General features: G+C 32.9%; 7 protein-coding genes and 1 long non-coding RNA gene across 20 annotated transcripts; 5 read left to right on the top strand and 3 right to left on the bottom strand.

The window, feature by feature from the left end:
• The first annotated feature begins 580 nt into the window (after positions 1–580).
• Valrs-m (Valyl-tRNA synthetase, mitochondrial) lies at positions 581–6239 on the top strand. Of its 3 annotated transcripts, XM_071789724.1 has the most exons (16): positions 581–883; positions 1046–1277; positions 1543–1789; positions 1898–2126; positions 2305–2484; positions 2731–2855; positions 2929–3203; positions 3280–3559; positions 3689–3811; positions 4029–4136; positions 4331–4490; positions 4662–4936; positions 5149–5355; positions 5501–5612; positions 5704–5933; positions 6056–6239. In XM_071789724.1, the coding sequence occupies exons 1-16, from the start codon at positions 766–768 to the stop codon at positions 6122–6124; spliced, it is 2970 nt and encodes a 989-aa protein (XP_071645825.1). In that variant the 5' UTR covers positions 581–765; the 3' UTR covers positions 6125–6239. The 3 variants fall into 3 exon arrangements, with proteins under 3 accessions (XP_071645825.1, XP_071645828.1, XP_071645829.1); XM_071789727.1 differs by lacking the exon at positions 581–883 and having other exon boundaries at positions 1138–1277; positions 1510–1789; XM_071789728.1 differs by lacking the exon at positions 581–883 and having other exon boundaries at positions 1149–1287; positions 1510–1789.
• A 525-nt stretch (positions 6240–6764) lies between these two features.
• LOC139819940 (uncharacterized) lies at positions 6765–8515 on the top strand. Of its 2 annotated transcripts, none has more exons than XM_071789743.1 (2): positions 6765–6951; positions 7068–8515. In XM_071789743.1, the coding sequence occupies exons 1-2, from the start codon at positions 6883–6885 to the stop codon at positions 8403–8405; spliced, it is 1407 nt and encodes a 468-aa protein (XP_071645844.1). In that variant the 5' UTR covers positions 6765–6882; the 3' UTR covers positions 8406–8515. The 2 variants fall into 2 exon arrangements, with proteins under 2 accessions (XP_071645844.1, XP_071645845.1); XM_071789744.1 differs by having other exon boundaries at positions 6858–6991.
• A 143-nt stretch (positions 8516–8658) lies between these two features.
• LOC139819939 (uncharacterized) lies at positions 8659–11891 on the top strand. Of its 2 annotated transcripts, none has more exons than XM_071789742.1 (5): positions 8659–9077; positions 9582–10003; positions 10177–10836; positions 10907–11106; positions 11388–11891. In XM_071789742.1, exons 1-5 carry the CDS (start codon positions 9029–9031, stop codon positions 11662–11664), a joined length of 1608 nt encoding a protein of 535 aa, XP_071645843.1. In that variant the 5' UTR covers positions 8659–9028; the 3' UTR covers positions 11665–11891. The 2 variants fall into 2 exon arrangements, with proteins under 2 accessions (XP_071645843.1, XP_071645842.1); XM_071789741.1 differs by having other exon boundaries at positions 8659–9243.
• Positions 11892–12250: 359 nt separating this feature from the next.
• Positions 12251–14915, bottom strand: Bem46 (abhydrolase domain containing 13-like protein Bem46). Of its 4 annotated transcripts, none has more exons than XM_071789761.1 (6): positions 14781–14915; positions 14008–14272; positions 13650–13881; positions 13366–13559; positions 13044–13204; positions 12251–12758 (listed from the first exon to the last, which is right to left on the bottom strand). In XM_071789761.1, exons 2-6 carry the CDS (start codon positions 14171–14173, stop codon positions 12486–12488), a joined length of 1026 nt encoding a protein of 341 aa, XP_071645862.1. In that variant the 5' UTR covers positions 14174–14272; positions 14781–14915; the 3' UTR covers positions 12251–12485. The 4 variants fall into 4 exon arrangements, with proteins under 4 accessions (XP_071645862.1, XP_071645860.1, XP_071645861.1 ...); XM_071789759.1 differs by having other exon boundaries at positions 14008–14315; positions 14663–14913; XM_071789760.1 differs by having other exon boundaries at positions 14663–14913.
• A 263-nt stretch (positions 14916–15178) lies between these two features.
• Eloc (elongin C) lies at positions 15179–17380 on the top strand. Of its 4 annotated transcripts, none has more exons than XM_071789765.1 (5): positions 15179–15337; positions 15847–15906; positions 16099–16167; positions 16341–16534; positions 16667–17380. In XM_071789765.1, the coding sequence occupies exons 2-5, from the start codon at positions 15874–15876 to the stop codon at positions 16806–16808; spliced, it is 438 nt and encodes a 145-aa protein (XP_071645866.1). In that variant the 5' UTR covers positions 15179–15337; positions 15847–15873; the 3' UTR covers positions 16809–17380. The 4 variants fall into 4 exon arrangements, with proteins under 4 accessions (XP_071645866.1, XP_071645869.1, XP_071645868.1 ...); XM_071789767.1 differs by having other exon boundaries at positions 15187–15341; XM_071789768.1 differs by lacking the exon at positions 16099–16167.
• A 336-nt stretch (positions 17381–17716) lies between these two features.
• On the bottom strand, positions 17717–18617 carry Blos2 (biogenesis of lysosome-related organelles complex 1 subunit 2). Its single transcript, XM_071789764.1, has 2 exons — positions 18431–18617; positions 17717–18295 (listed from the first exon to the last, which is right to left on the bottom strand). The coding sequence occupies exon 2, from the start codon at positions 18280–18282 to the stop codon at positions 17797–17799; it is 486 nt and encodes a 161-aa protein (XP_071645865.1). The 5' UTR covers positions 18283–18295; positions 18431–18617; the 3' UTR covers positions 17717–17796.
• On the top strand, positions 18526–19112 carry LOC139819953 (uncharacterized). The gene is made up of 2 exons (XR_011733852.1): positions 18526–18663; positions 18819–19112. It is a non-coding gene; the product is annotated as an uncharacterized lncRNA (long non-coding RNA).
• On the bottom strand, positions 19064–21896 carry Gale (UDP-galactose 4'-epimerase). Of its 3 annotated transcripts, none has more exons than XM_071789755.1 (7): positions 21555–21896; positions 20977–21115; positions 20623–20741; positions 20255–20563; positions 20004–20184; positions 19557–19841; positions 19064–19454 (listed from the first exon to the last, which is right to left on the bottom strand). In XM_071789755.1, the coding sequence occupies exons 2-7, from the start codon at positions 21104–21106 to the stop codon at positions 19402–19404; spliced, it is 1077 nt and encodes a 358-aa protein (XP_071645856.1). In that variant the 5' UTR covers positions 21107–21115; positions 21555–21896; the 3' UTR covers positions 19064–19401. The 3 variants fall into 3 exon arrangements, with proteins under 3 accessions (XP_071645856.1, XP_071645859.1, XP_071645857.1); XM_071789758.1 differs by having other exon boundaries at positions 20255–20545; positions 21555–21891; XM_071789756.1 differs by having other exon boundaries at positions 21475–21825.
• Between the last annotated feature and the right edge of the window lie 8 nt (positions 21897–21904).

Here is a 21904-nt window from a genome sequence, read left to right as displayed (position 1 = left end):
AATCCAGAAGTCGCGAAAATCAACAAAATATGAAGAGGCGATATAAATCGAAACTTCAAATGGCGAAAATCAGAAGTCTCAAAAGTTGACAAAGTATCAAAAGAATAACATAATCGATAAGGAGGTTGCGCTATTTAGAATTTAAAAAATTTTCCCAAGTTCTAAGAATTGTGATCTTGAGAATTCATAAATTTCTTGATACATCCAATAAGATGGATTAATGATTACCAACAGTCGATAAAGTTCCAAACGTTAATCATACCGATTGTAAATATTCTGCAGCTGACATAAGTTCAAAAACACTTAAAAATTAACAAATGATTAGAAGAATAAAATCAAAAAGAAACAGAAACAAATAAGAAGATAAAAAATATGTGATTTTAAGAATTTTTGTTTTTTATCAATTATAATGCTGGGTCTACAATGCGAGTCGCAAAGTCGTGAGTCGTAGGAATTGACCAATCACAGTCGATTATTCTCCTCAAATTCGACTGTGATTGGTCAATTCTTGCGACTCACGACTTTGCGACTCGCATTGTAGACCCAGCATTATAGATATAAGGTTTGGGGTTAGGTTAGGTTATGGTTATACCTCATGACCTCATGCATTCGCATGATTGAGAATTTTGTGAAGAAGTGTGTATTATGCTGAAAGCGAAAACTATATACATATGGCTAGTTGATTAATAAATTTATTAAAAACACAAGTTTTTGTTTGTTACTTGTAAATTTCATTATAATTCTCACAAGAACCAAGTAATAAAAATGAAACATACATTGTTTGATCGCCTTTTTCTACATGCGAGTTTTTGCTGTCGGAGATTACGTTATTGTACTTCTCCTGCAAATGCAACAGAATCATGGAACAATAAAAGACTAACAGGTATTTTTTCTATTATCTTACTTTTTTTTACACCCAGACTTGCATACACTAAAGCTTGCAAGTATAAGTGAATCAACTGAAAATTATCAATTAAAAATTAATAAGGATTAACTGGAAAGTAATATCTTGTTGTATTAATCTAAAATTTATATTAAAATACAGATTTTCCTGCAACTTTCAAGCCAAAGGATGTAGAAAAAGGCTGGTATGACATTTGGCAATGTAATAAATACTTTGCATCATCCAGGATAACAAAGAGAACAAACAATAATGCGCAAGAGGAAAAGGAAGCCAAAGAATCCTTTAGTATGGTTTTACCACCACCTAATATTACGGGAATATTACATCTGGGCCATGCACTTACTGTTACAATCCAAGATGTTCTGGCGAGATGGTTAGCAAAAGTATATAGTAAAATAATGATATAATATAATAATAAAATAACACATGTACATAAATAATAATATATGTGTAACATAATACATAATGCATGATATTACAATATGATAGTTTGGAATATTGTGTAATAACGTAATATATGTTTATTATGTTATTACACATTACATATTATGGAATTTTTATCGCGCTACATTTATCTATTATAGGTAAATTTACCGTTATTATAGATTTTTCTCTACTACTCACGCACATACACACAGGCACAGAATGAAGGGTCATCCAGTATTGTGGATACCGGGTCTGGACCATGCAGGAATTGCGACACAGGCGGTAGTGGAACGTACGTTGCGGCATACACGCAACATTACACGACACGATGTGGGCCGTGCCGAGTTCACGCGACTGATCTGGCAGTGGAAGACGGAAAAAGCCGCGATCATCAAGGAGCAGTTAAAAGCCCTCGGCGCTACGCTCGATTGGGACAGAGAATACTTTACCATCGATGAAGTAATATATTTTTCTGTTGTGCTATACTAAAATTTATTGTTACAATTACATTTGTCGTTTTATTTATTTGTTGTATTTGTAATATTATTGAATTTTTATTTATCGCAGAATCATAGCGCGGCAGTGACAGAAACGTTCGTACGATTAAACGAGAGAAATCTGTTGTACAGAGCCAGAGATCTTGTTAATTGGTCGCCAGCTCTGCGCAGCACTATCTCAGAGATCGAAGTCGAAGACTTTGTGGTGAACGGCAAGACACGACTCCAATTACCTGGCTATGATACCAAGATCACCGTCGGCCAACTAATCAAACTGGCCTACCCAATCAGAGACTCGAGTAATTTAAATAAGCATAAATAAGAAATTTAGATGAATTATATATATATATATATTATGCATATAAAGAGATAAAAATAATCAAATGTTTTCTAAAAGCCTGTTTTTTTAATTTTAATTTTAATTTTAATTTTAATTTCAACTTTCTAACAGATTTGTAAATTTCTTTGGTTTCACAGACGAAGAACTGATAATTGCAACAACTAGGCCTGAGACAGTTTTTGGAGATGTAGCGATTGCTGTGCATCCAAACGACGATAGGTATTCGAGATATATTGGTCGGCACGTTTTACATCCCATAAGAGAGACTTTTATACCCATCATAGCCGACTCTTCGGTCAAGAGAGAATTTGGCACTGGTAAAAATTTATATAGAATAAATTGATAAATTAGAATAAATTTATGTAGGATATTTTATACAGAAACAAAAATTATACAAGAAAGCAAATTTCTAGTAATTATTCTGGATTAAATATTTTATTTATATTATAACTAATTTATATATAATATATATATATAACTAGTTTACATATTTATTTTTTACTTAATTATTGATTTGTTAATTATTTATTTTATTTGATTATTGGTGAGTATTTGTTTTACAGGTGCAATAAAAGTTACACCGGCACACGATCGCTTAGATTACAACATCGCCAAAAGACATGGCTTGCCAGTTATCAGAGTTATTGATGAAGATGGCAACATGACGGATGCATGCAAGGAATTCAAGGTGTGTGATCCCGTCTAAGAATTATTCATTTCTTATTATTAATTGTCTTATTATTAATAATAAATTGTCTCAGGGAGTTCCGAGATTCATCGCACGGAGGAGACTAATGAATCAATTATCGACACGAGGCATGGTGAGAGGTGTGGAAGATAATCATCGGATGATACTGCCACTATGTTCGCGTACACATGATGTGGTTGAGTATTTGCCAAAGGAACAGTGGTTCTTGCGCTGTGCGACAATGGCTAAGCGGGCATGCGAAGCCGTGGCGAATGGTGAACTAAAAATCGATCCGAACGATGACGGCATTCACGAACAAATATGGTATAACTGGCTCGAAAACCCCAGGTAAAATTATCATTTAATTATTAAATAAATAAATAAACTTGTTTGCACAAGAATAAAAAGTTTATTTTTTCTTCAGGGACTGGTGCGTGTCGAGACAGTTGTGGTGGGGTCATCGAATTCCGGCGTATTCCATAATTCATGGTGATCGTAAAGACGATGATAGTGATAGTGATATTTTCTCCACCAGTAGCAATAGCACCACTTCGTGGATAGTCGCACGATCCGAAGAAGAAGCGCGTTCTCGCGTACGAGAGAAATACGGAGACACAGTGAGCTTGCGTCAAGATCCAGATGTCCTGGACACGTGGTTTTCCTCGACAATTGTGCCATTTGCTACGCTGGGCTGGCCGAAAATTGTTAGTCTCTTTGTTATTCTTCTTCGGTATATATATATATATATATATATATATATATATATATATATATATATATATTATTAGATACAACTTTGTATATATTTTCTTACGTATCACAAAAATTTATAGACGGAGGATATGGCAAGACACTATCCGCTAACACTGATGGAAACGGGCCATGATATCCTCGTGTTCTGGGTGGCGAGGATGGTGATGCTAAGTCTGGAACTGACACAGCGTTTGCCATTTAAAGTATAATTATACAACAGATATAAATTATTTATATCTGTTTTTATCAGTATTTTATGAGAATCTTAATTAACTTTTGTATATTGTATTAACAATAAGTAGTCCGATCTATTCATCATTGAGGCATACTACTATAAAATTTAATATTGTAAAGGACGATATCATTAGTGTGCTTAAATTGATAATACAATTGATAATTATAAATTATGTATGTGTGCAGGAAGTTCTACTTCATGGCGTTTTATGTGACGGCAACGGCAAGAAAATGTCTAAGAGCTCTGGCAATGTTATCTCACCAGAAAACATTATCAATGGTTGTACCTTTGAGGTGAATATTTTTCGAAATTATAGCAATAATTATATTATTTGGCTTTATTTACTTATAAAATATAAAAATTCTTAGAATCTCTCTGTAAATAAAAATTGATTAAGTACCAACAAACCGGAATTATTTAAAAAGAAATGTAGTGTGTTGTAGTTTTATTATTTTAAAATTGATTAGAATATGCACGTATAATGCAGGAATTGAACGAACAAGCAAGACACAGTCACGCGGCTGGTATTCTGAGCGCCGAAGAATTGCAGCGAACGTTGCGTGTTAATACAAAATCATATTCCACGGGAATACCAGATTGCGGTGCCGATGCTTTGAGACTATCATTATGTGCGCGTAATATTAAGAGTAAGCAAATTAAGAATCTTAAGAAAGAGAAAGTGAGAAATTTGTAAGAGAATTTTAAAATCTTGTTAAAAAATTTTTTTTTATTTCAAGAATCGAAAAAGTAATTTGAATAATTTATAACGAGATAAATATTTTATTATTATACTATATATCTTGTCTCTTTTCCTATAGATCACACCATCAGTTTTGATGTGGATGATTGTCGGACAAGCAAATATTTCTGTAACAAGATCTGGCAGGCAAGCAAATACGCGTTACTGATGATAAAGGAAGATCAACTTGAAAATGAAGGAAAGGAAAATCTGAACGATCTTGATCAATGGATTCTGAGTCGATTATCGTGGATGATAGGAATAGTGAACGATGCGTTTGCCCAGCGAAATTTCCATAAAGCAATCGCTGCGATTCGCCAATTTCTGCACTATGAATTCTGCGATTTCTATGTGGTATGATATAAATGCGCAATGTTATTTAATATAATGTAATAATAATATTTATAGGGTTTTTATAAATTTGTAAATTCTGTAAAAATATTAAGAATTTCAAGATTTTGATCACTATAACAATAATTTGGTTTATATAATTAATCTTAAGTAGTTTAAATTACTTAAAGTAATTCTTAGTTAAAACATTTTTTTTTTTATATTTTTAAACATAGGAGGGTACAAAATTTGGATTCAAAAGCGGTAATTCCGCTGGACATTCCAACACTCTTGCGAAATGCCTGGAAGTGTCATTACGCATCCTCGCACCTGTTACACCCTATCTGTCGGACGATTTATATCTGAGACTTGCCAAGAAGGGACTTCCAGGATTTCAGTCAGTTGCCTCGTTGCTTGAGACTTCCTATCCCATGCCATGCGAAGTATGTGAACTAAATACTCATATTATCACTCTTTCTTATATAACTTTCTCTTACTGTTTTTATCCTAAATGCTACTATACATGTTAAATAATTTATTTTTATTTATTTTCTATTCTTATTTCTTCTTCTAATATCCTTCTAATAGTTTGAACATCTGAGAGACATCACGTTAGAGGAAAGAATGCGTGAACTCGTGGATGTGATAAATGCGATCAGAAGCTGCATGGCGAACGTGAGCAAAAAGTCAAATCCAGAAGGTAAGTATTAATAATTGGCGAAGTAGATATGCTAATTAAATAATTTAAATATATAAGGTAAATTTTAATAAATGTGCTTCTATTTGCATAGTTAATATTCTGGTTGGCAATGTGCACGATTATGATTTTTATCAGAAAAATGTGAATCTGATCAAAGGAGTGAGCAGAATCTGGAACGTGTCTATTTATTTAACAGAATCAGCAAATAATGGCAATTTTAATACGATGACAACGGCACAAAACAATAATTCCAATGATGGCGGTATTTATACCATCCAATATATGCATACAAACGATTGCTCATTACTCATTACAGCTATAGTAAGTGAAAAAAAAACATGGTGCTCGATTATACTTTAATATAAATTAAATGTTATACATTTTTATCATAATTATAATTATTTTCTGCATATAAAGGATTTATCATATGTGTCATTTTCCAGGATACTTCGATATTGGAACAAGTTAAGAAGAATATTGCGAAGAGGAATAAATTGGAAGGAGTGTACTAATTATAAGAAGAAGAAAGTAAAATAGTACGCGTACAACGTTATAGCTTCCATTCGCTTACGTCCCTCACCTGTGAATAATGTAATTAATATATAAATAAAAAAACTATTTATATATTTTTGGTTGTGGTCCTGCTAAACGCAAAAAATTACACAAAATTACTGCGAGAAATAATGTGTGTGGACACATTTAATCCAACTGAAACCATGTAGTTCAGTTTAATTAAATTCAGTTTCTTCGTTCTCTCAAATTGTATCTAAATATATCGAGTTTAAAAGTCTAATTTGAGCGTTGCGAACGCCAAATATCTATAAATATAAAAGATATAAATGTGTACATTCTGATTTATATTTTATACTCTTTAGAGAGAGAGAGAGAGAGAGAGAAAGCTTTGAGAGATTTATTTTCTCTCTCTGATATAAAAATGAAAGAGACAGAGCTTCTATCTCTTTCTAAGTGGCATGATTGGTTCGTTCAGGGGAAAACTTCAGGCATCGGGGGCTGTGAGTGGCTGTGATCAAACGGTACGCTCCCTTCTGCTTACCAGCGCGAGTTCTGATTGGCTTCTGCTTTTCTGCTTTCTGCTATTCTGCCCAAGGTGTGAATTTTTCCGAAGAACGTGGTTCTCGTACTTATTACGTTTATGAAAATATTTCTGTGTGATAATATTAGGTTAGATTCGTTAGATTGGTGAAATTGAGCTACACAACTGGAGCCGTATTGATAATTAACCGATATTTGTGACATAAATCATTGAAAAATGATTATGGAAGCATTAAACGAGCATTTGGAGGCTTTGGCCGGTCATGTTTTCGATAACGACAAGCTGGTAATTCTATCGCGATCATTTATGAATAATATATTCCGCAGTGTGTTTCATATATATATATATATTTTTTACTTTTATTATTCTATATAATATTTAACGCAATGTGGTATTTTTAGGTCACTTACAAATGGCTAAGCAAAGAGTTACATGTCCACGTTAACATAGCAAAACAGATCTTATGGGAATTCTATCAAAAATATCAAAACAACAACATTGAATGCACATATTTGCTAATAGGTCTTCTAAAGGATAAAGGAATGCGTGTGGAGGTTGTTAAAGAATCCGATGTACCTAAGGCTAAAGAAAAGTTCAGTAAAATTATGTCAGAGCATCTCTACAGCGTCCACAAACCACTTGCAGATTTGGAACTGCTTGCCAGTTCTGGTTCTGGCGATATAAATTACAGTGCGATAAAGTGTGATGCCTGCAAAGAACGAAGTGATGAAGAAATGCAACTATTACGTTGGGGTACAGCTGCTAAAAAGGCTATGGAAAATACGACAAATTCAAAATCTACAAATTCAATGAATCCATCGAAGACTGAAAGAAATTCAATGACAGCAAAGAAAAATGGATTTAATAATCTATTTAATATGGCTGGGAGATCAAAGAGTCCTGAAAAACCGAAATCATCCTTCCAAGAACGTGATAGAGACTCGATGAAGAAAGATAACCTTTGGAAGAAGAAGGATTCAGTGAAGAATAAAGATTCAACTGAGAAAGATCAAGCTTTAATGGAGGAAACTAAAGAATTAATAGAAAAAGAAAAAGACACCGTCGAAAAGGATAAAAACTTTGTCCAGAAAGATAAAGATTCTGCAGAAAAGACTAAAAATTCAACCGAGAAAAATAAAGGCTCCAAGACTACGTCTACCGCTAAAAAAGTATCTCCCCAAAGTAATTCTGTGAAAAAAGGAAGCTTGAATAACTTTTTTGGAAAGTTGACGTCTCCTTCAAAATCTATAGAAGTTACATCATCAGAAAAGAAAAATCATAATGCTAAAGAGGAATTTACCGAAGAAAAAATGAGTAAAGAAAAGAAGAAATTGCAAGGAAAAAAGCGGAATAGGAGCAAAGAAACGGATGAAGGTGCTAAGAAACGGAAGAGAATTGTTATACAGAACGATTCCAGTGATTCAGAGGTACAAAGTGATATAGAGATGGAAGAATTAGTTCCAGAAACGGAGCCGGAAATTCTTGCAAAACCAAAGAGCCCCTCTCCACCAAGAATAAAACATGAAAATGGCAAACGAAAAGTGTTGAAGTTAGTTAACAAAACTTATAAAGAAGGCGAATATATTGTAACAAAGAAAGAACATGTTTATGTAAGTTGTTCGGAAGATGAAGAAGAAAAAGAAGAAGAGATGAGGAGAAAAGAGAAAAAAGCAGAGGCTAAGATAGAGAAAGTGAAGAAAAAGCAGTCCACGTTAACGGATTTCTTCAAGAGGTCTTAGAATTGTATCAAAATTGTATCTAAATATTTATAAATATCCATTTTTATAAAAATAAGTAATATGAATGTGGTACATTACTTATTAATATTGATGATATAATGTGATATTAATGAATATCATATATATATATATATAATATTGATAATAATAAGTAATATACAAAATTACTAAATAATAAGTAATGATGTGTACTTTTGTGATGCAATAGTTGTGGCTTTGACAATATTTTTTATCTACATAATAATGAATGATAATCAAGTATTTGTTTAATTTATTACTTGGAAATTAATTGAGCTATTGGTCATTATAATAAAAATATTGCTTGGAATTAACAACAATGTTTTCGAGTACTATTCAACAATCAAAATTGTTTGATATAAGAATATTGCATTTTTAATACTTGGAATATATATTTTTTTTTAGAATGAGACATTGGTCTTAAGTAGATTAAAATAGATTGAAATAAATGATAGATTAAATTAAAATTATTACTGCATACGTTGATTTTTTATACAGCATGTTCCAGAATCATCAAGAAATTATGAACATGTCAATAATTGATTAAATTAAATTTATCATATCTACATTTTTCGTAACAAGATGAGTAATATGTAACGGATCACATGGTTGAGACGCACTTATCAGATATGCTATCAGAATCAGCTATAGTAGGTGTGTATCTACTATGACTAAATATGCGATCATTTAGTGATAGCCTGCGTGTGAAATCCCAGTGCGGATATCATGATGTTTAACATTATTACATTGTTGCTTTTCGTTCTATGCCACCAATGTTTGTGCGATATATGTAAAACCTGTGTATGTTCTAATACCTCAAGTAAGTCCAAAAGAAAAGAAGATAAGATCTATCAGGAGAAATAATCGAATAAATGGATTAAGAAATAATAAATAAATACATGATATTATTTTTATTATTATATCATTACTACCAATTATAAATTAGTTAGTGTTATGCTTTTCAAAAGAAAAAAAGTTTGTAAAAAGATTTAATAAATTAACAAATGAAAATAATGAAATTAATAAATATGTGGTAATATTTTTGTTATATATTATCATTGTGTTATTATAAATAATAATATCATAACTTGATTTGTGATACGATTAATAATATAATTCGTAAATGTCAATATAATATACATATCGTTGTTCTTGCAGATGCAGGACCAATTATTGATTGCCATGACAGATACTTAGGAACTAACAAAGTTCTTAACTTCGATCTTCTCACCTTAGATAAGCATCGGCCACTAAACAAACTTATTCTTTCAAGAAACAATATAGTGCTTCTACCCATAAATGAACTAAAAAACTTGAAACGTTTAAAAATATTGGATCTGTCTCAAAATCAACTGGATAATATACATTCGGATATCTTTAAAAACCTAAATGAGCTCGAAGATTTAGATTATTCTAGTAATTTACTTTGGGGCTTTGATATTTCTATTCTTAACACAGTTTCTTCTCTCTCTAAACTTAATTTGAGTCATAATCACATCAACAATTTGGAGAAAAGTTCAGAAAATGCAACAACAAAGCTGAAAATTCTTGATGTATCTCACAACAATCTCATTGATCTGGTAATATGATAATGTATTTTATAGCAAAAAATTAAAATCTGACAAAAAAATTTTTAGTGAAATTTAGTAATACTATAATAAAAGTGTGTACATACAGTCATGTTAATTAAAATTATATAGTTATTATAACTAACATTACTCCTATTAAATTCATTAACTTTAATATTTTGCAGAACTTTCTCGATGGTATGCTGGAGTTAGATTACTTAAATCTCTCTTTCAACAAATTTAACACTCTCCCGGCCAATTTATTACTTAATATGCAGCAGCTGAAGATTCTTCGCATTAACAATAATCAGCTTCTCTCTTTAAATTTCCAAAATCTTCCACTGTCACTGTTGGAACTTCATACGGAAAGCAATCTTATTAATACCGTGTCATTCCAAAAATCATCAATTCATACCTTAAACATTCAAAACAATAATATTTCTAACATATATAACAATTTAACATTACTGGAAGAATTAAAAAATGTAAATATCAGTGGAAATTCTTTATCAGACTTTCCAGATATTTTCCTAAAAAATTTGGAAACGCTAGATCTATCTTTCAATGATTTAACAACAATACCTGAAACCATTTCTATTAAAAATTTTCCAAGTTTAAAAATTTTTAAAGTCAATGGAAATCGTCTGAGAGATATAAAAATTTGGTCTGAACTGAATTTGGAAATATTCGAAGTAAAATTTGTAGATACAATTGAGAAGATTGACAAAGAAACACTTCTAATGTTAAAAGAAAAGACAAATATTTGCATTAATGTGACTATTTCGAGTAATACGAAATTGAATGTGATTGAGGAAAATGTTTTTCGACATATGAATATATGCTCTGTAAGTATTTGATATAAAAGATATACTTTTTTTCTTAAGAGACATTTATTAATCCTTATTCATTTTTCAGTTAGATTTGAGCAATAATCGCTTTACTCACTTGCCAGCAGAGCTGTTTAATATAAACGTTTACAAAAACGTTTCAAATTTAAATTATCTCATTAATCTGCAAGGAAATCCATTTATTTGCAATTGTTCATTGCAATGGATGTTGAACGAATTAGTGCCAAAACTTTACATTAGGAAACCTAGTCTTTTAGAAGATTTGAGGTAACTATACATAAGTCAATATTATTGAATATTTTAGAACTTATTTCTTATAAATTTCTTTCTTTCTCGATGTATTGAATTAGTATTGTTAAGCTAATATAACAATCACTTTAATTTACTTTTTGTTTATAAAAAAAACATACAAATTAATATCGTTATATCTAAAATTTCAAATTAATCTCTATCTTTTTTATTATTTTTTATTGTGAATATCATAACAGTTATAAATGAATATGTCCTATTTTTTTTTACACAATTTATTAATAATATAATAAAATTAGATGTGCTGGTCCACCTCCATTAGCCAACAAAAGGATGATTCATTGGTACAAATGGAAGGGAGAAGTCTTTTGTGATGAGTTTTCACATTTTTCGGAGAGAATGACTGTTAATGTTGCAAGTAGTTCTAACCAACAGGTTGTGACATTCAGAACTGGTCCTGGAATGATTGCTGTTCTGGCTACGGCAATCGCACTGCTCGCAATTCTAACGATAATCGGCATTCTATTAACTCGAAGAATGATCGCGAAGAGAAGACGAATCAATCGTAGACTTTAAATCTTTTTATTTTTACAAAAACATGAAGACTGCTATTGGGAAAAAATATAAAAGATATCTTTTATTATTTCCTTAGCACAATTTACATAATATGTAATTTATGCAAGTTTTTCCAAAAATTGCATAGATTAGCTGTCATAAATTATATTTTTAAAAATTTTTTACTATAGTACTTATTGTGTATAACAGGAACGGTCAGGAATAATATATAATAATATAATCCATAATATGATTTATATGAAGAAATATCAAAACTTTTATCTTTATGGACACATGCATACTTTTGGTAGTCACAAAATTAAACTTATTTTAATATAAATAAACTTATGTTTTATAATATTCTCTTCACATACCTTTAAATCGCATTTTTAAGGATTTTTATCTTTCGTTATTTTTAATTCACACGTTCCCACATTACAGAATCTCTTAAGATATTTAGTTATATCTATTTTCCATTGATTAAGTAATGTTTTTTTTCCGATTACTGATTATTTTAATTTAACTTATCATAATTAAATCAAATTAATTTAAGCCAATTAAGTTTAAGTAAATTTAATTATATTACTTAAATGAATTGACACAATAATTTGAAATAATTAATTCATTTAATTATGCTTTGATTTGGACGTAACAATAATTAGTAATCACTTCTGAATCGATAAGATCGACTTTTTCTGCAACGCGTAAAAACAATTTCTACAAAAAGTAGAAAAAGTTCAATTCGAAAAGTCAATTCTTTTACATGTTTCTAACATGTAAAAATTACATTTACGTTTATGACGATAGACAATAATAGATGTGACAATAGAAGCGCTTTATCACTAAATATTATCGATTTGCCAATGACTAGACGTTACCCTTGGAGGTGGATTTTCCCTGAGCTCGGTCAGAAAGGCGTTAATGTTTTGATAATAACTCGGTTGACACCAGGTTTCGTTATGTGTGCCATCCACGATTGGAAGTATACGTTTATATGTGCTTCGGCAATTCTTATAAAGATCCTGCATCATGCGGGGTGGTACCAGTGTATCCGCCAGACCAGAAATAAACAGAGTGGGTACTGTGACTGAGCGAACTTTCAGAATAGACAAATACTGCAACGTGATAAAAAGCATGAAAATGTGAGGAATCATATAAAAAAGAATATATGAAAATATAAATAAATATAAGAATATAGATAAGACAGATCATATAAAATATAATAAATATATAAATTCGAAGAAAAATAATGATACATAAAAATTTGCTAATCATGACACTTTTTAATATAGTAGATATACGGTATATTTTTTATAAAACCTTTAATTTATAAAAAGAGAACCAGAAGAATTGTATATAAAATAATCAAAAAAATTTTTAATATTCCCTGTTCCGTTTACCTTGTTCTTGTATACAAAAAGTGGCAAGTACTGTAAAAATTTAGATCCTACAAATAAGGCGGCCATATCTGGGATACTGGTGAAGGTGTTTTCAAGTATAAGGCACCAAATTCTGTGTGAATTTTCTTCCTTCGTGGCTAAATCAATGGCTACCGCTCCACCTATACAAATTATAAATTAATCAAATTTAATTATTATAAATACTGATAATTAGTAAGATTGTAAAGGACTGTTCTTAGAAACTTGATACAATAAAATATAAATTTAAAAAAAGTTAAAGAATTATAATAAATATTCCAAATAATAAAATTAGATTCTTTACCTAGCGATCTACCGAATACTATAATTTCATTGGTATTAATATCCGTTCTACTAAACAGGTAATCTATTCCTGCTCGAGCATCCATATAAAGGCCCTCCTCCGACGGAGTACCTTGCGAAAGCCCATACCCTCGATATTCTAACATTAGAATATTACACTGAATATTATGATAGAGTCCTACTATATTCTGCAATCTGGAAAAAACATAAAAACATAAATATGATATATATCGCGATATGACTTGTTACTATATTACTAAATTAACGTAGTAATATAATGAATACCGATGGCCCATATTGCCAGCGTTGCCGTGAAGAAACAGCAACGTAGGCGCCTTCCTCATTCTATCTTCTGGTTGAGAAACAAAAAACATGTGCAGCATTGTGCCATCTCCAGCTCTGGTATATATACTTTGATAAGGCAAACTAAATATTGAAGGAGCTGGTACGTAAACTCTTGAATGGGCCGGCAGTTCTGGATGATAAAGAAGTTGGTCTTCTCTATGATAGAGTATTCCTGTAATAAAAAACAAAATCAGTCCTATAACATTTTTAACTTAATACAATACCTCTGAATCAATAATGGTTAAAAGCTTTGCTAGGAAATAAAGCTTTCTATAGTAAAAAATATGTATATACAAACCAGTTGTGGCAAAACACAGCAAAAAGAAAGCCAAAACTCCACCGTATAACCAATATAAAAAAAAGCACACGAGGATATATGCTCCACTGAAAGCCCAACACTTCATAGCTACGCTCCCCAGAAGTCTAATTGGCCTGCTGCGAGCTAAACGTATTCTGAAGGACATTATTTATATGTCTTGTATAATTTAAAGAAGCGTTATCTGGATAATCCAAATGTTTTCAATAAGCAGGTAGGTCTTGATTTAAGAACAGCCATGATGATCCTTAAACATTAAATAAATCGCTGCAAATTCTCACATCTTTCTCCTGCAAAAAATATTCAAAAAATGATAAAAGTTCCAATGTGACAATACATTGTGGGAAGAAATTACAAATTTATTTTTATTTGTTAACTTTATTGTTCAATTTTAGATAGAGTATATCAATTTTATTTCAAAGCATATTAAAAAATTCTGAATAGATTTTTGAAAAAAAGAATTGATTACTTTTATTTCATTTATAGATCATATATAAATGCAATCATAATAGAATTAAATTTATTAAAATAAATTGACGATTTTTTCTTCTTGATGAATACACGTATAAAAAGAATTGATTAAATGAGTTATTTATGTAAATTATTAACAAAAGCTATGTATATATTATAATCCAACCTGCAAGATGAGATAATGACAGTTGGATCGCATAAACTTCAATGATCGTATTGATGGAATTTTTATAATAAAAAAACGAGTGTCTCTGGATCGAAACGATTCATAAAATGAACATTACTTGAGTTATTTCACAATTATTATTGTTAAACGGCAAGTCAAGAATCATAAAAAATACCAGACGTTTATTTAACCCATTTAACCTTTACGGTTCACATCTCCGCTCTCCGCTCTAAAAAAGTGCGGAGTATATAGATGTGTAAGTGCTGATTTCATCTATGAACACTATGGCCGCGTTCCGTCGAATGCGGCCAATGAAAAGGACGTAGCAATGAATCTGATTGGCTTCGGCCTGATCGCCATATTGTGATCACTCTCGAATAAAACGCGATAAGAAGTTAGTGTCGTCGACGTGTGGTGTGGGGGGTGTGGGAATGTGGGGTCGTGCAGGCGCAGGCCGCAGGGCGGCGCAGGGTCGCGTGCCATTCTGTCATTTGATTTGCCATTCAGCATTCAGCCTGTTAGCAGTCGATGACACGACCGACGAGTCTCGTCGTCTCGTCACTCTCGTCAGTCGCGTCACAAGTCGTCAGCTGATACGCATTGCTGTGTGCGACACGGCACTACACATCGTCATTAAGAAGTCTGATTTAATTAAAATTTCGTGTCGTCTGTAAGGTAGGTATGTAGAGCCGCTCGCCATTTCGTAATAGATTGATGATAATAATTCCCAACTATTTTTATAAACTACCCAGCAGCATTACGGTTAGATAGTAACTGTACAGAGATAGTAACTATATAGCGCATTGGCAACAATATAGCACGACGTATCCCCAATTTACATTATTCTGTCGATAAATATATACGGTAAATATAAGCGCAGGAACAGCCTTGCATGCTCGAAAAAGTAAGATAATTCCGGTTATTTTCGGTCGCTCTCACGCGTGTACATGATACAGCGTTTCCGTGAGCGTGAGACACTTAAAATGCTACCAATGCTTTCCAACGTGTAACTTAGCCTATTGTTATTGAGATACGACCCTTTAAAGAAAAGACCCTGTGCTCTATAACCTTAAGAATAGGTTGAAGGCATTTAATTTATCTGTTTCTATGTTATTTATACTTGGGGTATGTGTGTATATATATATATATTGTTTGTATATTTGGACTGTTTGGTTTTGCTTCAGGAGGATACATACACGTCAACAGTAAATATGTCGACTGATGTAAACATGCAGGCTGAGAAGGTACATATAAAACAATTTCGTTTGCATGCGTGTATCCCTGCATGGTAATCGGGATGTATAACTATGTATCTCTATGACAAACATGTACATATTGTGTTGCTGTTATACGTTAAAATTATACTCGTTCCCTTTCTGGAAAGCTGAAAGTTTGTGGTAAAATATTGATTAACATTAATCTTTCTTTGGATCAAGCACAATGAAGAAGCGAGTGTCGATAAGACCGAAGAAGAAGAGGGCAGATCGTCTAAAGACATGCATGCGGTACCTATTTTTCCAAATTAAATTTTGCTCTCTAGAGACGGTTCTTTTTCTTCATTCTGCTATACGTTTCATTATTTCTTCCACGTGTACAATATTCTAGATTATAAATGTAAGATTCTATCAAGTTTGTTTACGTGACAAATAACGTGATAGATTTGTTTTGAAAATTTTAGCAAAACGGTAGTCCCGTTTACGGGGGCTGTGAAGGACCAAACGCAATGTACGTGAAGCTGGTCAGTAGCGACGGCCATGAGTTTATCGTTAAACGGGAACACGCGTTAACGAGCGGTACTATCAAAGCAATGTTAAGCGGTCCTGGTCAATTCGCGGAAAATGAAGCCAACGAAGTCAACTTCCGAGAAATCCCGTAAGAGATTCGAACCATTTGTTTTCTTTCTTTTCTCATTTTGAAATCATAAAATAAGTTTACTGATATGTATACTGTGATAAATGAATTGTTTGAACAAATGTCTTTTTTTTTTTTTTTTTTTTTTCATAGGTCTCACGTGTTACAAAAGGTCTGCATGTATTTTACTTACAAAGTACGCTACACAAACAGCAGTACAGAAATACCAGAATTCCCTATTGCACCTGAGATTGCTTTGGAATTATTAATGGCTGGCAACTTCTTAGACTGCTAAACATCATTCATAAAAGTATACTAGCTTTTATTGGCACGTGACGGAACGTATAGGAACACTGCAGCTTTCTTTATTATGGTCATTTAAGATGAATCTATGTATTGTGATATTTGGAAGACCGTATCGGGACGTAATAATTGATCGCTTTGGACTCTCATATATTCGTGACTCATGAACATTTTAGTGCGACGAGACAATGCAAAGTCACAAAGTTTTATAGTTACGAAACCTGAATATTCCACTCGTGTTATGCTTCATAATTTATATAGTCGCAGACACATAATATTGTAATGCTTAAAATAATTACCGATAAAGTAAAGAAAATACGTACCACTCACAATCTTCTAGCAGATCATGCATACACATATATCTCACCTGTTGTATACTTAAATTATATATTTCAGTAAATTATTGTTATCAAAATAAGAGAAATAACGTCAACTTTATATATTGACGTCTTACGTCTATCTGCTAGGTGCGTTAGGTGACAAATACTTTTCATTGTATTAATATTGTGGCAAATATATGTATACAGATACCTCTTTTGTTAAATATAGTTATACGTATTTGTATTCTTGGTTTACATATTGATTATATTTACACTTGTGTATCATCCGTACTCTGGCACCGTGTGAGGTTTATTGATACATTGCAGAAGGAAGATTAGGTTTGATAGAGCACTTAATAGGATATATCACTTTTAATCAATAAGTTACGTATAAAAGTCAGATATTGTACATGATATGCAAAGGAATGGCAAACTACACGTTTATACAAGTTTTGTAAGCGTGTTTAAGAGGTCTCGTATACTAATAAATTTAATGTACAAAAGATATGATTTTTTGTGACCCGTGCTAGCTCTCTTACATATTTTACATTTATACACGTCATATTTTTAACAATAACTGTGACTGTCTAAGATATACGTATTTATCATCCTATTATATATATAGGTACATGAAGATACAATGATTTACAGCTTACAGCTTTATTTGTTCTTGGTATCCTTTTCGAGATCCTTAAACTTGGCTTCGAGTCGCTTGGAGTACGCTGCTAGTTTATACGCAGCTTGCTCCAGTTTGCTGACGCTGTCATCAATCTGATTGATGTTATCTAGGATCGGCTGTAGCTTCTGATACTTATCATTCAGCGAGTCCAGTGATTGCACCACATTCGACGAGATGATCTTTAGTTCCGTATACTTGGCGATGGTCTCCTTGTTCAGACGCTCCAGCAGTCGGTAGTCGGCGTGGGTAGCGGTGAGCTCCTCCTGCAGGTACTCGCCCGTCTTCTGGAACATCGTGTTCGCCAGTCGACTCAGGTTCGGGTCGTGCGGATCCAGCGCCTCGAAACTGCTGGTGCTGGTGGAGAGCGTGGTGCCGCGTTTCGGTGATTCGCATCTCGAGTTCTGCTCAGCGGACAGACTCTCGATCAGCGCTGCCTCCGTCTGCGTTTCGTCCTTCGACGAGTCCATGATCAGCACGACTCTATCACAAGATATATTACAGAACGACTCGCGTGGATGCGATCAGAGTCTGAATTCTGAATTTGAACATTTCAATAGAGCACGCGTCTGACGCGTCCCGATCTCGATCAGCTGATAACAAATGGGCGATCCTAACCTGTTTTTTAAATCCCAGCTGATCCCACTGATCCCAGCTCTGTTTTGACAGTTCCCTCTAGCCCTAGCCGGTTATTACGTTCTGCTATCTTTTTTCTTCAATTCGGTGATTACTAGTCAATGGTGGATCAGCTGATTTTCAAATTGTCAATGTGACGCGATATCGCATCGGCAGTCGGACCATGAATCTGACGGATACGCAGAGTCGAGCCACTGTCTTTATCAATAATGATGGTTAGTGGTTAGAGTCTCGATATATGTATATTGATTTTGAATAGACAATGAAATTAAGGGACAAAATCTAAATGATAACTTGATGAATAATTAATAATTTCTTTTTTTCCCATACTTACCTACTTACATTTGACTTCATTATTAACAATTTACAGATCAATAAATATTTTGTGGTTATGGTAACAAAAATACCGAAAATATAATTTTCTTCGGTAATAACGTACGTATCCTTTTATAATTATTTTTATAATTTTATTATAATTTCATAATTATTCATAATAAGTCACCATACGTATTTACATTGTTTTCGCATCATTGATGTATATAGAAAAGTATTTTTTACACACCATTTATATATGTAGATACAATATATATTGTGCAACTATTAAAAATGGCATCATGATAGAAATTAATTTAATTTAAATATATGCAAAAAATCAAGTTTTACATTATATTTAAGAGATTTATATAAACATATACCCAACAAAACTTTTCTACGTACATTAAATTTCGTTAGACATAAATTCTCATTGTATTTATACATATATTAATAAACTTGCTTAATATAACAGAAGATAAATAACTACTTTTCTTATGCTTTGGTCTAAACTTTGGTAACTGTATACCACCATATGGTTTCATTATCTATCCAATGATATGCGGAAGGCGTGATAGCAAGCTAGAAGCTTCAAGTTTTTATAGTTATTTAGGCATAAGGGTTATTAGGTGTAACGCTTATCAGTGTTTATAACCGTTTGGATTATTTTGTTGCCATTTCCATGTATCTGCACCTGGAATATCAATAAGTTTCTAATTTTAGAACATCCAAATACAGAAAATGTAGACACTTGTTACATTGCTGTTAAATCCATTTATTATATATTATAACTTACACATGTCATCCATATTTCTTGTAGCAACCCAGGCTAGTTCCTTATTAGCGATACTAGCATCAGCGTAACTGGCGGAGATGTCACCTGATCTACGTTCAACTATTTTGTATGGTATTTTCTGCCCGGACGCTTTCTCAAACGCATGTATGACTTCGAGCACAGAATAGCCCTTTCCGGTACCAAGATTTATCGCCTTAAATCCCATTGGATTACGAGTCTTTTGATACATCAAAGCTTTCATATGTCCAACTGCCAGATCCATAATATGAATATAGTCACGTACACCTGCAGATTTAATTAAAAGAAAAATAAATATAGATTACGTATAATCATCATAAAACGTCCTCTTTCTTCCTATGATATATATATATTGCATAATAAGCTGTCTTATTAAAAAGGTTTTATTTAGTTTTTTATATCCTGCGATCAAAAAGATATAACTCTTACCTGTACCATCGGGAGTATCATAGTCGTTGCCATAAACATATAACACATCCCTTTTTCCAACAGAAACTTGTGCAATATAAGGCATTAAATTATTTGGGATGCCATTAGGATCTTCTCCAATTTCACCTGAGGGATGTGCGCCAACCGGATTAAAATATCTCAAAGATATAACGGAAACGTCCTGAAAGTAACTTTTTATTAAAGTGGATCTCATAAGACAGGGTAATTATGATATTGATACGGTACGGTACCTTGTCCGAGGTACACAAGTCCTTTAGTATTTCTTCAACCATGAATTTTGTTCTTCCATAAGGATTCGTACAGTTGCCAGTTTTCATATCTTCTACTAAAGGAAGTTGTTCAGGTACACCGTAAACCGTGGCACTGCTCGAATAAATAAAACGCTTTACATTGTTCTCCCGCATAACTTGTAATAGATTTATCGTTCCACTGACATTAGTTTTATAGTATTCGAGTGGTTTCTGACATGATTCGCCAACCGCCTTCAATGCCGCAAAATGTATGACACAATGAAAAGTATGCTGTAATGAAATAAAAATCTGAATATTTGAATTTAATATGCTATCAGCAGACGTTATGAGCAAACAAGGGTATTTACTTTCTGAAACACATTTCTTAAATCCGTGACGTTTGTGATGTCACAGTTGATGAACGTAACATTTTTACTTGTCAATTTTTCCACTCTAAGGAGACATTCTGGTTTCTCAGAACTTGAGTCTGTAAACATAAGAAAAATTAAAATTTTTATATTACATATATTTATGTAAAACGTGTACAAAACACAACAAAACAGTGTCACGTCATTCTCTCTAACGTGCATGCCATGTGTGGTAGCGCCAATAGAAAATACGTAGACAGTACGTAATGTTATTATTTAATAGGTTGATAGGTTGAAATATTGTATGCAATGTATCACGTATCACTTTTTGTAACGTAGCTTGTTACGTCTCACCTTTGTAGGCATTGCTAAGGTTGTCTATTACCACCACCTGAAAGCCCGCTTGTAACACGTCCAACACCGTATGAGAACCAATATAACCGGCGCCTCCCGTCACCAAGACATTCCAAGATTCGCTTGCCATTATTTAATGCTGTTTTATTAGTTGACATATAATGTATATTATATCATACATGCATGTGTATCTTATACATAAAATCTTTTTTTCAATCGAAATATCTAATATCAAGTGCATACAACCAAAATGTATATCTTGATAAATGTACGCACTTTTTCAACGTTTGTTTTAGACAGTTATAAGATAAGTAGAGATACGCTTCAAGTTGCGATATAATACAGTCAAGTTTTATCCTAATACACTATATAAAGTTAATCATAAACTTTCTGGTGAAGAAGTTACAGTATTAAAAGCAAGTCAATGTATGTACGTGTACATGTACATATTTACAGATTAATAATCGTGCAGAACGTGTTAGAAGAAGTTGCGTGCACCTTAAATTCTTGTCGACCACGTTTCGCAGAATCTAAAGCACTGTCTAACCTCACAACGTGATAACCGGGGATACACTGACCTTATCGCGTCGACCGGACGACGGTCGACGTATCACAAAATTATATAACGTTGACACATCATCGGGCATCGGGCATCAGGCATCAGGCACACGTCGCGCGTCGCGATCGGCGATCGCAGCCGGAGTAGCTGGACGTGAGATCCAGAACTTGGCGCTCGATCGAGGACGATCGAGGATCGTCAGGATCCGTCGATCCGACACGTTTCCATTTGTGATTTCCATTCACGCTCGTTTCGTCCGCGAGGTAGCCGAGTGGCCGAGATTGCCGAGAATCCGTTCAATCCGATTTGCGTGGTGACCGTGGTGACAAACAAACATCCGGGCCACGCCGGCCACCACGCCACCACCAC

The sequence above is a fragment of the Temnothorax longispinosus genome, chromosome 10, assembly GCF_030848805.1.
Source record: "Temnothorax longispinosus isolate EJ_2023e chromosome 10, Tlon_JGU_v1, whole genome shotgun sequence".
Lineage (NCBI taxonomy): Eukaryota > Metazoa > Arthropoda > Insecta > Hymenoptera > Formicidae > Temnothorax > Temnothorax longispinosus.
This window is presented reverse-complemented; position numbering and strand designations above follow the sequence as displayed.